General features: G+C 40.5%; 1 protein-coding gene across 1 annotated transcript in view; it reads right to left on the bottom strand.

The window, feature by feature from the left end:
- The window catches only part of GRIA3 (glutamate ionotropic receptor AMPA type subunit 3), a 275,026-nt gene that overhangs the window by 56,890 nt on the left and 203,362 nt on the right, over positions 1-14,774 (bottom strand). Inside the window, exon 12 of the mRNA XM_035008174.1 lies at positions 8,846-9,222. Within this exon, the coding sequence (XP_034864065.1) occupies positions 8,846-9,222 (377 nt within the window). The remainder of the gene's footprint in view (positions 1-8,845; positions 9,223-14,774) is intronic.

Genomic DNA, 14,774 nt, shown 5'->3' with positions numbered 1-14,774 from the left:
CCTACCTCCCCCCACCCCCAATAACCAAACAAAACCATCCTCACCAGCCTGCCATAGAAATTCTTCGGATTGGAATCACCCTCTGTGTTTTCTTTAGAAGACTAGGTCAAAATGTTAACCAGTAACTTCAATAGAACCTATTATCACGTGATCTTGGATGAGCCAATCCAATTAGTAGAGAATGGGACAGAAGACGGGTGAGTTGTCACAGGGAAACATTTGGTTCTTTAAAGGTAGCCACGCCTTTGGCACTCCGTGGGGTGTTTGTGAACACGCAGACTCGGATATATCTGAGTGCTCAAGAACTTGAGTTTTGGACGCATCCCTGGTGATTGCAGTGGTCTGCAGACCAAGCTGAGGAATATTGTTCTCCTACCTCAATGATTCTCGACTCCGCCTGCACATCAATATCATCTGGGAAGCTTGAGATGAAAGAAAACAAAACATGCACAAAAATGCCTTGGCTCCACCCCAGACCAACTGAATCAGACCCTCCGGGGCCGGGGTTAGGCCGAAGCAGTAGCATATGTATAAAGCGCTGGTGCAGCCGGGATTGGGAGCAACGGTCCTGTACCGTGAATGCTGCCCAGGGAGAGGGTCTGTGGGGAGTCAGGGGCCAGGGAGGGCCCCGGATGCTCAGGGATGGGATGCGGCTCGGCTCGTTCAGAGGCAGCTTCGTCTCCTTCACAGTGTTGCTGAAGGCTGGCTCTGGCTGCAGAAATGAAAATCTGGTCCCTAGGTTTTATAAAACATCGCCACATTCTCTCTAGGCTAGTTCTCTCCGTGGCAGAGCTCCATCCTGATTAGGCTCTGCTCTCCCATGCCCAGAAAAGCTCGCAGGAAAAGAACCCACTCTGTCATGAAGGGAAGAATCGGCGCAGGAGCCTGGCACATCCCCAGGCTCTGTGGGAAAGAGGGCAGTTCTGGGCTGAAAGCCGGCAAATCAAGCTCGTCTCTGTTTGTACTGGCATTTGACCACTTCGAAGCAAATTTAAATTCCCGTGTCCCAAGATAAACTTTTATTAGCCTCTGGAAAATTCAGTTGTTTTTGACTTTACATTCTGGTCAAATGGTTTTGGCAGGTGTTTTGATAAATGGTGTTCTTTATTGATGAACTAAAACAAAGCTACTTGATTTTTTGAAGTCTGTCATTCCTATTGGTTCCTGGATGCTTAAAACCACCCTTCCTTCTTTATTTTTGAACACACTTTTTGCCTTTCAGATGTGAAAATCTGCTTTGCAACGGATTTCTCTAACTAAGGGTTATATTCTCTCAGTATCTCCTCTGGGAACATGTCCCTCTTAATCAGAAGAGGTAAAAACATTGGGATGAGGCAGAAAGAATGTGTCCAAATGCTAAACGTTTACAGGATATTTCAGTTAGGAATTTAGACCTTTATAGTCTTTCTTCATTGTTGCCATATATATTTAATTTATCCTCGACTGATCTGACTCTGGCAATAATTTTACCACATAAAAGATTAATATTTCAAAGTAGCATCTGTAGTAATAGGGTTATAAAAATGATAGCAATCATAGCTAACCCTTACTGAGCCCTTCCAGACTGTTCTGATTGCTTTGGGTTCACATGGGTCAACTCTTTCAATCCTTCCTCTCTATGGTTAGGTACTATTTTTGCAGATTAGAAAACAGAGGCATTTTACAGATAAAGAAACTGAGGCATGGAGAGGCGAAATAGGAAATAAATAAACTATACTTAGAAAATAGGAAAGAAATACCCACATTTTGGTGCTACAAAACAGTCATAGTTCGTCTAAGAAAATCCAGAATGGTGTATACATTACAGATGATGCAATTTTCTGACAATAACTGAGAATTATAGTTGTAGGAAAAGCAAACATGTTTGGATAATTATTGTTTATTATCTGTTGTTCATTTGGAATGGAACTGGGGAAGCTATCCTTATTTGGAATGATGGGGTTTTCCTGAGACCAAGAGGAGAACTGATTTTGGAGTATTTCCAGAATCATGGTTTGGTATGGAAAGGGGTGTATTAAGCTGCTGCGAATACCAATGGCAGTTTATGCATTGTCTACTTGAAATGGGGAGAAAAATAAAGTAATTTATGGAAATTGCACTTGTGCCATTCTATCAAGGCTAATGGACTGCGTCTGTATGATCTAAAATCAAGCCTGCCCATGCTAATCTGGTTATTTGGCCACCATAATAGGTGACCCAGATAATCATGTGGTTGATCTGTAGGACTTAGCTGAGATTGGCTGTTGACATGACTGAAAATAAACCTAAATGCAAAATGGTCATTTTTGTGGCCTCTTGTATACATAGCTATTGACTCGGGCAACTGTGTGGTTAATATGATGATATTCCTATGTGCATGGAGAATTTTGGTGAATATTCACATAGAAATGGTATAATAGTATCCACAAGCCTCAGCAGAGATGGAAAAGGAGCTTCCTTGGAATCCGTGTGAAATGCACAAGGTTGCATTCAACATTCTCCCCTCAAGGCAGCAGTAGCTTTGACAAGAGTCTTGGTGGAATTTCTACCGCTTTCTTTCCTTTATGGCATGAATGCCTAAATCCTTTCACTGAGAAAAGGTACAGTGGAACTCACAGGGAAGAAGCTCTGTAAGAATTTTTACATTTCCCTTTTCTCATTAATGAAACTAGAGCCATTTAATAACCCACATTTCACACAGAGGCTATATAAAAAGTGACTGATGGGTCAGCCCCATGACATTTTTAAAAGGATCTATTAAAACAAGACAAGACTTTATAGTTGAGTTAAAAAGACCTGTCATTTTCCAGTTTCTTCCCCTCCATTAATGCAGCTTCAAAATGTTTAACATTCATTTCAAATAGTTTTGTTGCACAAGACAGATTTTGAGGTTGGCATAATGAAATGGCTATAAAATGCTGCACATTTAGTATTTATAAAAATGCATTATAAGGAGCATATCGTACCTTTTGAAGAAATGTAAGAGGAAGTGAATGAAAGTAGATTAGCAACAAGAGAAAAACGACATAAAACACCGCAAAATAATATACAACGCTCTTGTTATCTGTAATCATATGGAAGTAGAGTTTCCGAGTTAATAATAAAATGTATTTTATGACCTCGGGAATAATAATAAAAGTGAGCTATGTGCTATAACCTTCAGCCTGTAAGTAAATTTTGAAATCTGCACTTTACTAGCTTTGCAAGATCAAGAGCTGAAACTGTGACCACTTCTCTTGTGCACAAACTCTTCATCAGACTCTCTCGCCCCATTCTTTCTTCCAAAGTATGTGTCTTTTCTACACTCTATTCAATGCCGATTCTATGACAGATTTTTAAAAAATGTGCAGAATAAGAAACCATCTCCCGAAGACTGAGAACTATGGCCTTCAGCCAGAAAAGTCATAAAGTGGTTGCAATAAAAATTCTGCTATTACATCATTAATTGATCCCCACATCACTACTACTTTGAAGAGAATTTGCAGTAGGATGAGACTCTGGTCAGACATCAGCAAAGGAAAGGCTATTGTTTAAAATGGAGCTCCCAAATCCTGTAGTCTTTGGTCCCATTCATTTCATACCCTTCGTGTCTTTTATTATTTGGCTTGTATTTTCCGTTTGACAAAAGGATCTGTATGTCAACTAACCTGGATAGATGCCCTGCCTGCTCCTCTCAAGTCTCTGATAATTTGCAGAATTAGAGAAGAGTAATGCCTTTGGAACAATATGCACACAGTAATCAGATTCAAGTTAGCGTGTCCCCTCCAGTTTCTCGGCTAGAATTCCCCCAATCCTCCCATTTTCAACTTAGTTAGCCCTCAGATGGCCCTGCAGCTTCGAAGAGAGTCAGCAGGGGGAGCATTTGTCTGGAAGGACTCGGACTTTGGACTGCTCAGCAAGGTTCTATCCAAATTTTACAAAGGAAATAAATGACAGATTTAAAAAATTGTAACGTTCTGTCAATATCAGTAAATCATTATAGAATATACAATCAAAACATTTGCACGAGGTGTAATCCTTAAGGAGGGTACTATATGGATTCAAGAAGGCAAGTTGTTGGTTATTTCTCATCAGGAATCAGCTATGTGGCACTGCCTACAATTTCAACTGTATTCCCAAGGAGTTTTAGGGACTCACATGCAAGTAAAATATTAACTGTTAGTATTTGTGAAATTAGGGTGGTGAAGAGCAGCCAGTTTAATAAGGAGGATGGCTATCCTTTACCGAGAACTTACTGTACGTATGCCAGGTACTATGCTTTACACTTTACGGATGAGGAACTGAGGCTTAGCCAGATTTAGTAACGTGCCCCAAGTTACACAACTCCTAAGCAGATTGCGAATCCAGTGAGACTAAATCCCGCACCCGCGTACTTAACCCCTACGTGCTACCTCCATCTGGCTACACCCACTGCCGATCTCCCCATCCCCCTCTGGCGCAAGAGGGTTGAGTGGAATCTCCTCATAATTTCTTCTCCCGACTGCCCCAAACAAATCAGTTTGTATATGGATATAACCTCAGCTGATCACCTTGATTAGCCTTTCTAAAGGCAATTCAGCCTCTAGCTGAATTGTTCACTCCGAACAACTGGAGTAGTTGAAAATATCAAACCTAATATTGACACGGGCTCTTTAAGCTTCTAAGCCCCTGACAATACCTTTATTTGATGGAAATACAATGACGCTCCGCATGCTGTCTCACTGCTGATTTCCCACTCTTTTACTCTGAGTGGACCCACACCCCGCAGCATTTTAAGTGCTCACTGCCTAAAACTTTCTTTAACAGCCCGGGTGCCGGCAGAGTTTCATCAGAGGTCGGGAGACTGGAAAATAGTCCTGGGCACGCACATGAGGAAAAGAATGGAACAAGCAAATGCACCTTCAGGTCGGGAGTGGGAGGCAGTGTGTGGTAGTGGGAACAGTTATACTGCTGGCTCTTAAAACCCCTTGATCCTGACCTCCACCACAGTATCTCTCTGCATAGGGTTCTTTTGTCTCTGTTGTGAAAAAAGCAGCATGAAGTGGAATGGCATAGGGTGTGGAGTTGGAGTTAGGTTTGAATACTGGCTCTGCCATTAGCTGTGTGACTGGGCCAATTATTTACCCCGAGCGCCACCTTCTTCAACTTAAAACCAAGCACATGGCGGCAGTGTTTGGAGGATTAAAATCCACAGGATAATGGAGGAAAAGTGCCCATACGCGGTGGGAGCTCAGCGAAGGCTGTTTCCCCTCTGTCCTTAGGACACAGAAGCAGTTGGGTTAATTTATCTGACATCTCCTCCTGCTCTGATAGTTGATAGTTCTACTTTAAAATGTTGTCTCTTATAATTCCTTGAATTGCTTCAGTTTTGGGAAAAGTCAGAGTGTACAATGCATGTTCACATTCGGCGCTTTCTGGAGAGTCTGCCTTCTAAGTGTGGCCATTAAACAGAAATAAAGTATAACACTGGCATTTGCTGTCAAGGCAACCATGAAGCTTAGAGCGCAACTATGTCACTATCAGGAATTTTGAAATCTGTTAGTAGAAAAGCACATTTCAGTGGAATTACTGTTATACAATTGAGCACAAATATATAACCAATAGAGCTCTCAAGACAAGGAGAAATACGTATGCTACAATGTATAAAATTTTATCAAAAGGCTTAAAGATATAATCTCCTTTGAAGGACACAAAAGACAATATTGAAAGAGGGATCATCCATTTGGTAGAAAATATACAGAGTAATAATTTATTACGCAAAAGCACAAAAGGGGGAATATTTGTTACTCTAGACTGGTGTTATTCCATAGCCTGTGGGTCCCACTGCTGGGTTGAGTTGCAACCAGCATTTAAAACAGCATGGCACGCTGTAAGGGTAATGTTTGGTGTGTGTATGGTATACATACATACACACACACACCGACTCATGATGGAAAATGTATTTCGTACTGAGGGACATGGTCAAAAAGTTTGAAAGCCATTGCTCTATATGACAGTATCTAGTGCAGTGTAATGATATATGTATCCTGGGAAACAAAAAAGGATTTGTAGCTTAAATTCTGCTACAAAAAAAAAAAAAAATCTATCCAGCTTGTCACTTTCAGGTCATCATCTTTAAGTTAGTACTTAATGAAGCAATATGCATAAATACTTCTAAAAACAGATAGCTTTTGAAGAGTCCTGTTTGAGTGTACAGAGTACTATGTAGCACTCCGGTGGGGATATCACAAATTTAGTTTTGAAAATTCACTTAGAGAAACCGATAAAATCTCTAGCCTTAATGACTCTTTAGCATTGCCTCAACACAGATTATCAGCCATGTTAAAAATCACTCAATTAAGGATTGTTCAGAACCCTCGTCTCTAAGTGAATGTTTTAAAAAAATAAGAAAAGAAAGAAACTAGCAAAATAAATGAACTCCCAGATGGTATCACAAAATGATACACATTATAAGCACAAAAGGAACAGGGAGTGAAATCATTTGGAGTATCTGACCAAGCAGATTGAGAGTGGCAAAAGGTATGACTTAGACAAAAGAAGCTTGCCCCATACGCGTTACATTAGAAATTTGAAGATGGTTACCCATGAGTTATGCTGCAAATCTTCATTTGAAATGTTTTGTGCTCCAGGTGGATAATCTTAAAATGAAGTATGCTGTAAAACCACAGTAGGTGACCTTCTGAGTCCTTATATTCTAAATGAAAATCCCCACATGTTTGTATAATGGACTCTAGTCAGTATTTGGATTAATGTTCAATTTTGCCAAAAGTACAACTTTTTATTTCAGAAAAATAAATAATAATATAATTTAAAAATAAATAAATAATCCCCCCCCCACCGATTTTAAAGATACCACATTTGCTTACAATATTTTATGATTATGAATTCACCACTGTTTTTGTTTAGGTGAATTACCACTAAAATAAGTGGGCGAGGTCCAGGACATTCACATTCAATATTTTCAATAGCTTCGCTGAGATAAAATTTGCATTTCATCTAATTCACCAATGTAAGTGTACAATGAATGAGTTTAGTCAACTTAAGAGTTGTGCAGCCATCGCCACAATCCAGTTTTGGAACATTTCCCTCACCCTGACAAGTTCCTTCATGCTCATTTGTGCTTAATCCTGACAGGGCCAAGACGAGAGTGAGACCAGTGAGGCTTTTACCCCCTGCACAAAATTTAGAGGGGTACCAAAATCTCATTAATCAAGATAAATAACATTTCAGTGCAATATTTTTAAGAAAATCAAGATTAATTCAAAAAAGCCATGATGAACAAATATCAGAATTTTAAATACTGAATTTGCCCCTTGTGCTTGCTGTACGCAGCCTTGCCTGCCTCAGCCTAATCTTCATCCTTCTTAGCTTCACTCTGCTCCCTCTAAGTCCCTAGAGACTTTCTGTCTCTATGGGTTTGCCTATCCTGGACAAATGGAACAATGCAATAAGGGACATTCAATAAATAGAATTCAATAAATGGAATCATATAATATGTGGCCTTTTGTGTCTGGCTTCTTTCATGTAGCATCATGTTTTCAAAGTTCATCCATGTTGTAGCATATCAGTAGCTTGTTCTTTTTAATTGCCAAATAGTATTCCATTGGATGGATATGCCACATTGTGTTCATCCATTCACTTGTTGATGGACATGTGGGTTGTTTCCACTTTTTGGTTTTTATAAAGCTCCTATGAACATTTATAAGTCTTTGTGTGATATAGGTTTTCTTTTCAGTAAATAAGTAGAATTGCCGTGTCATATTTTAAGTGTGTGTCTAACTATAAGAGTCTGTGGAACTGTCTTCCTATTTGGCGGTAGCATTTTGCATTCACCCTACTAATGGATAAGAGCTATAGTCATTCTGCATCCTCGCCACCACTTGGTACTGTCTTTTTTATTATAGCCATTCTAGAGGATATATAGAGGTATCTCACTGTGATTTTAATTTGCTTTTCCCCAATGACTAATGATGTTGAACATCTTTACATGTGATTATTAGCCATTTGTATATCTTCGTTGGGGAAAGGTCTATTCAAATATTTTGTCCGTCTTAAAAATTGGGTTGTCTTCTTTATAGTGAGTTGCAAGGAATCTTTATATATTCTGGATATAAGTCCTTTATCAGATGTATCATTTGCTAATATTTTCTCCCAGTCTGTGGCTTGTCTTTTCATTTTCTTAATGATATCTTTTGAAATGTTAAAGTTTTGAATTTTAATGAAGTCCAGTTTGTCAATTTTTAAAAAATGGATTGTTCTTTTTTGTGTTTTGAAAACTCTTTGTCCAATCCGAGATCATATAGACTTCCCCTTAGGTTTTCTTTTTTTTTTCTCTTATGTTTTCTTTCAGTACTTTTGTAGTTTTAGTTATGAAACTTGGGCGAGATACTACAATGAATAGTTCTAGGCAGTCTAAGAGTGAAATGAAAAAGGTAGGACAGTGAAAGGGGAAAGTAGGAGGGCTTTTAAGAAGAGTTCTATATTCTTTCAAATTTTTTCTAGATCCCATCTCTAGACAAATGAGAAAATGTTTTAGCTCACTTAAGGAGGAAACCATGCCTGATTGATCTGATCAAGATTTAGTATTAGCTTTATCCAAATAATATTAATATTAGCTGATAATGCTGCCTTTATCCAGAGTCCAAATGTTTGCTATAATAGATATAACTATACAATACCATAGAAATGCATGAAGGACATTCAGAACAACACCAAAACACACTCACTTTATGGACGCAAGCAAACAAAATGGCTTGATGATAATTTGTTGTTGGATGGAATGTTAAATGAAAGAAATCTGGACTTGAGATGGGTGAATACCAGATGTACATGAATGGATCATGGCCACAGAATGCAAGGAGGCATTGGGTATGACATGGAAACAAACCTTGGAGAAATATCACATCCTTGCTGCATAAAGGCACCCAAGGAAAACCAAAGACTGTTAAATATTCCAAATTCATTTGGAGGGTCAGGAGGGCTTTGTGGATCACGAGGTTCTTCATTGTTGTCTTCCAAGTGCCATTCATAGGGGCTGAATCTGCTGACTAGGAAAAGAACTACGCTGACTCCAATGTAAGCAAAGACGATGCACATCCAGATTTCATAAGCCAAGGGATCCAGAAATGAGAATACACCTGGTTTTGACTTCTGAGGCTTCTTTATCATGATGGAAATGCCCAGGCTCATAAATGGCTTTGAGAAATCTATGACTTCTTCACGAACCAGGGTTATAGTGAGTGGAGCAACCGCTATATCAGCCCTCTGGAAAAAAAAATTTTGACTTTTAGAGACAGTATTTCCATTAGTCATTTGCTAGTTACTATACCTCTTTGGTGGAAATATAAACTCTTAGATCACTATAACCAATTGATCTGTCAATGCTTTGGTCAGAAAAGTAGTAGCATTCGATGGGTTCTAAAACGCTTTAACTGGATGGTAAGTAAGAAAAGGACACCGGTGGCCTTTTGTCCTTTGTGACCTATTGCCTTAGGGCAACCAACTCAATTTTTTTCTTTGATTTTTTTTTTTTTTTTGCTATCTTGCAACTCAACTTGTACTTCCTTGTGACAGATCACTGCTTAACTCTTTTAATTTTTTTAAAAGTAAGTTCTACACTTAACGTGGGGCTTGAACTCATGATCCTGAGATCAAGAGTCACATGCTCCACCGACTGAGCCAGTCAGGCGCCCCATCACTCCTTAACTCTTGTTTTCTTAAAGACTCATTTATTTATTTGAGGGGGGGGTGGGGAGGGGCAGAGGGAGAGGGAGAGATAGAATCTCAAGCGCACTCTGCGCTGAGTGCAGAGCCTAACGCAGGGCTCAATCCCATGACCCTGAGATCATGACCTGAGCTGAAACCAAGAGTCAGACACTTAACTGACTGAGCCACCCAGGCACCCCAACTCTTGTTTTTTTAATTTTAATTTTCATGCTCTTATGTCTTAGCTTCCTCACAAAACTGGGAGTTCTTGAGAAGCAAGCATATAGTCTACACTCCTTATACGTGCCTCCCTCCCCACCATGAGGGGCAACACAGGACTACAGTCCTCAGTTTAATACTTGAGTGTTTGCTATTATTCTTGAGTTATTTTCTCCAGAGAATGTCTATTAAAACATAGGTTCTTTAAAGGCAGGAACTCAATCTTCTGGGTTTTTTCTTTTTTTTTTTATCTATCACTGCAGCACATCCTAAATAAAGAAACTCTGGATGCCTAGAAAATTAGTTGTTGACTATTGAATATAATCTATACAAACATGAAAGAATTCTGCATGGGCAATAACAAGGCTAAAGCAGTTCTTAGAATACATATTAATTTCTATAAGAAGCCATCATGTCTAGCGATAAATATCAGTGTAGCACTCACGCGTATTGGATCAATAAAATAAATGTGTCAGTAGTGCCCTGCATAATGGGCTCAGGCAAAGGCAGACAATGTTTTTGTATTAATCCCATGCAAAAAGGCATTAGGAATTTCTTTTCTTTTCTTTCTGGCACTAGGAATTTCTGCACTTATTTCTTTGGCCTTCCACAATTGTTCCTCTACCCCAGTAGTAGGTTTAGTATACTTTAGTCTAGAGCCAGGCCTTAAAATACACACCTAGAAAAATGCTTCTAAGGAAAGCCTTTTGGATGGTATATCAGATATGAAGTAAAAACACCAATTTTGGCGGGCTTGGGCGGCTCAGTCAGTTAAGTGCCTGACTCTTGATTTTGCCTCAGGTCATGATCTCAGGGACATTAGATCGAGCCCCGTGTCAGACTTCCTGCTGGGTGTGGAGCCTGCTTAAGATTCTCTCTGCCTCTCCCTCTACCCCTCCCCCTGCTTGCGCGTGCACGCGCACTCTCTCGCTATCTCAAAACAAAAAACAAAAACAAAAGGACCAATTTTGATAATTCTTTTTCTACATTAAATAGTTATACCTCAATATCCTTACCAGTGGGGAGAGGTGGAGGAGGAATGATGAAGTCTGAGATACAGGATGTTTTAAAAGAAATGTTTTACTACCTTGAGTCCCATATGGTGACTCAAACTGATTAAAAAACACATCTTAATTAATTTAAAGGGAAATTCAGATAATAAACAGCCAGCTAACATTTATTCAGTGCTTACTCTGTGTGTAAGCACCTTGTATATATTATCTTATTTAATTCTCTCAGCAAACTTAAGGTTGGTACATAATCATTCCCATGTTAAAGGAGAAACTGAGGTCTGGGATTAGAAGCCTGGTCTTCAGATTTCAGAACTCATGTCCTTTTATTCTTTCAGGTTTTTATTTAAATTCTAGTTACTTAACATACAGTATAATATTTGTTTCAGGAGTGATTCATCACTTATATATAACACCCAGTGCTCATCACATCATGTGCCCTCCTTAATGCTCATCACCCATTTAGCCCATCCCCCACCCACCACCCCTCCATCAACCCTCAGTTTGTTCTTTAGAGTTAAGAGTCTCTTATGGTTTGCCTCCCTTTCTTATTTTTTTATTCCTTCCCCTATATTCATCTGTTTTGTTTCTTAAATTCCACATGAGTGAAATTATATGGTATTTGTCTTTCTCTGACTTATTTCACTTAGCATAATACACTGTCGCTCCATCCATGTTGTTGCAAAAGTCAAGATTTCATCCTTTTTTATGGTTCAGTAATATTCCATTGTGTATATATACCACCTCTTCCTGATCCATTCATCAGTCGATGGACATTTGGGCTCTTTCCAGAATTTGGCTATTGTGGACAATGCTGCTAGAACTCATGCTCTTAATCACCACAATGTTCAAACGCCATAGATATCTGCAGGTTTCTACTATACACTGTTTTTATGTATGATAATCAACCCCTCTCAGATTCACTCCAGTGCATATTCAAGTGCCTATTCTGTGCCAAGCCCTACTCTTGGTGCTGGGGATGAAGCAGTGAGCAAGACAGACAAAGCAGACAAAACTCCTTACCCTTATGGAGGATGTCCTATAGCCCAGGGGGAGCTGCAGAAAGTATGCATTTCTTGAAGCCAACAGCTCGCTGAACCAATCTACCTAATGGATCACTACCATCTCAAACTCCCCATTTCTGAAGTTAAATCCATCATCTATCACAGGAAAGCTGATTCTCTTCTAAGTCTGTGAGTGATGCTTATTCCAAACTTTTTGCAGTCCCTAATCCTTACCAGCTCCACCCTCCCTGCAGGTGAACTTGCCTCTTTCTCTTCTTTTTTTAAAGATTTTTTTTTTATTTATTTGAGAGAGAGAGAGAGAGAGAGAGAGAGAGAGAGAGAGAGAGAGAGAGAATGAGCAGGGAGCCTGATGCGGGGCTCGATGCCAGGACCCGGAGATCATGACCTGAGCCGAAGGCAGACGCTTAACCGACTGAGCCACCCAGGCGCCCCAATCTTGCCTCTTTCTTTACTGAGATGGGAGCCAACTGATACAAGCTCTATTGTCTCCATGTCCTTTTCCTTCTCAACATATTGCTGTGTCTTCACCTATTCCTTCTTTTTTAAAAAAAATATTTTATTTTTTCTTAAGTAGTCTCCACACCCCATGTGGGGCTCTAACTCATGACCCCAAGTTCAAGAGTTGCATGCTTTTACTGACTGAGCCAGCCAGGTGTCCCGATTTACCTATTCCTTTTGTCACTGACTCCTGAATCACCAGTCTGCATTTATAACTGGACGGAAGCCAAACGCAAATTTTACCTATTTTACCCTTTTGCCTGGGGCCAGACTTGATCTTAGAAACAAAAGCTATTGAGGAGAATGGAATTGGCCAGAAAGCTAGTGGGGGTTTTTTGGCAGAGTCTGCATCAGCTAGAAAGAGGCTTGTCGTGCCAACAGAATTCACAGATGAAGCCACCTTCTATCCTTGCCAATGTGTTTCTGCCTCCATGCAAATGCCCCACTCGTATCATTTCCCATTTGATCGCATTTGAATTTAATTACTCAATTTAACTAGTTTTTTGATCATTTAAGTCTAAATAATTGATTGTTCCAAGAGAAATGGCCATTTCCTTGTTTTGGAAGGCAGAAATAAGGGGCATTTGTCTGAGAAAATCACTTTGGATTGAATTTTGGGGAATTGGGCTCTTTTCCAGCGGGTAAAGAAAGGAGTCTGAGAATCTTGACACCCTTTATGAAGAAAAAAACCCAAAAAACCTCAGCAAGAAACACCCACTAGATGATAAGCACAGCTAAACACTAACAAGAGGTGGCTAGATAGACAAAGTGGGGCTTCTTGTCTGGTTCCCAGGAATATGCAGCAAAAGAACAGATTCCCAAAGGAAGCCATTCCTAGTATGAAGTACTTTTGAAGTCACATAAGACAACAGAAAGAACCTGCTCCCCTCAGGCACTTGCCTTTTTCCCTCAGTCTGGCTTTTTTTTTTTTTTTTTAAAGGATTTTATTTATTTATTTATTTTGGAGAGTGAGAGAGAGCACACACGCGTGAGCTGGGGGAGAGGGAGAGGAAGAGAATCTCAAGCAGACTCCCCGCTGAGCATGGAGACTGACCTCATGACTTTGAGGTCAAGACCAGAGCTGAAACCAAGAGTTGGACGCCCAACTGACTGCGCCATGCAGGCACCTCAGAACTGTTTCTTTCTAAGGAGCTTTTCCAAAGAAGGTGGAGTTTGTCTGTTTTTTGGAGGGTGCTCCCTCAGTGAAGAATAGCATTAAATCTGTGCTTGATTAAGCCTCATTGATGTGGACCTGGCTCCAAAATGAGATTTCCCATGTCGAACCTTAAAAAAAGACCTATTATAGCCGGAAAAAGACAAAGGACTAGCAAAAAGCAGGTGGAAGAAGGATCATCCAATAGAAAGGAAGGAGCTCCTGATGAAGTCACAAGGATGGCCAGCTGGGTAGGGGACTTAACAACCCCTCCCATCCCTTCTATGCCTGCCTGGTGGGACCCACGCAGCAGGACTGTCCCATCAGCTCCAAGGCAGCTGGGGAGAAGCCCTTGTCCTCTGCCACCACTATCCCCTCATCCATATGAAAAGGATGTTGAAATGGTCAGTTATTTCAGAGCCCAAATCTGCTTGGCATTATGTCTGTGGAGCAATCAACCTGAGTAGTAAGGGAAATGGAAGGAGTAAGTAACGAGTGTCAGAAAACACCCATTTAGCTCTCCTGGAACCGCCACACACGCAGAGGAGGGGGAAGGTCATTTCCAAGGCAGGCTAAAGATTTAGGAGGCCAACAGTGTTATGAAAAAGTGAGAAAGGCAACTCCCCAGACGGGCTTCCTTTCCTGGTCTCTGCTCCTTACGGAAGGCAGCTGTGCTGGGAGAGAGGGTTAAGAATGATCGACGGGGCTAGGGAGCATAGGGAGGAGGTGAGGTGCTGACTCGCTAATGAAGTGCCTCTCACTTCCGGTGTCCTGAACCAGTCAGTGGCCTTTTGTTCTCAAGCTTCAGCCTCTGCTAGTAACAGCAGTAGGCAGGCCATTTCCCCAAATCTAGGCGGGTAAGTTGGGTGGTATGTAGGTGCCTCAGGTAACGCATAAAAACCAGCAAATGGGTTAAGAGTTTGCTAGTGCTTTTGCTTGCATCTTGACTACTTAAAGCATTTTATTTTATTTTATTTTTTTTAAGATTTTATTTATTTGCGAGAGAGAGAATGAGAGACAGAGAGCATGAGAGGGAGGAGGGTCAGAGGGAGAAGCAGACTCCCTGCTGAGCAGGAAGCCTGATGTGGGACTCGATCCCGGGACTCCAGGATCATGACCTGAGCCGAAGGCAGTCACTCAACCAACTGAGCCACCCAGGCGCCCTACTTAAAGCATTTTAATCAAGTGGCTTACGAGTGGCTGTGT

Source organism: Mirounga leonina, unplaced genomic scaffold (genome assembly GCF_011800145.1).
Source record: "Mirounga leonina isolate KUSES-001 unplaced genomic scaffold, KU_Mleo_1.0 Mir_101664, whole genome shotgun sequence".
Classification (NCBI taxonomy): domain Eukaryota; kingdom Metazoa; phylum Chordata; class Mammalia; order Carnivora; family Phocidae; genus Mirounga; species Mirounga leonina.
Note: the sequence above shows the minus strand (reverse complement) of the source record. Positions and strands in the feature narration are given on the sequence as shown.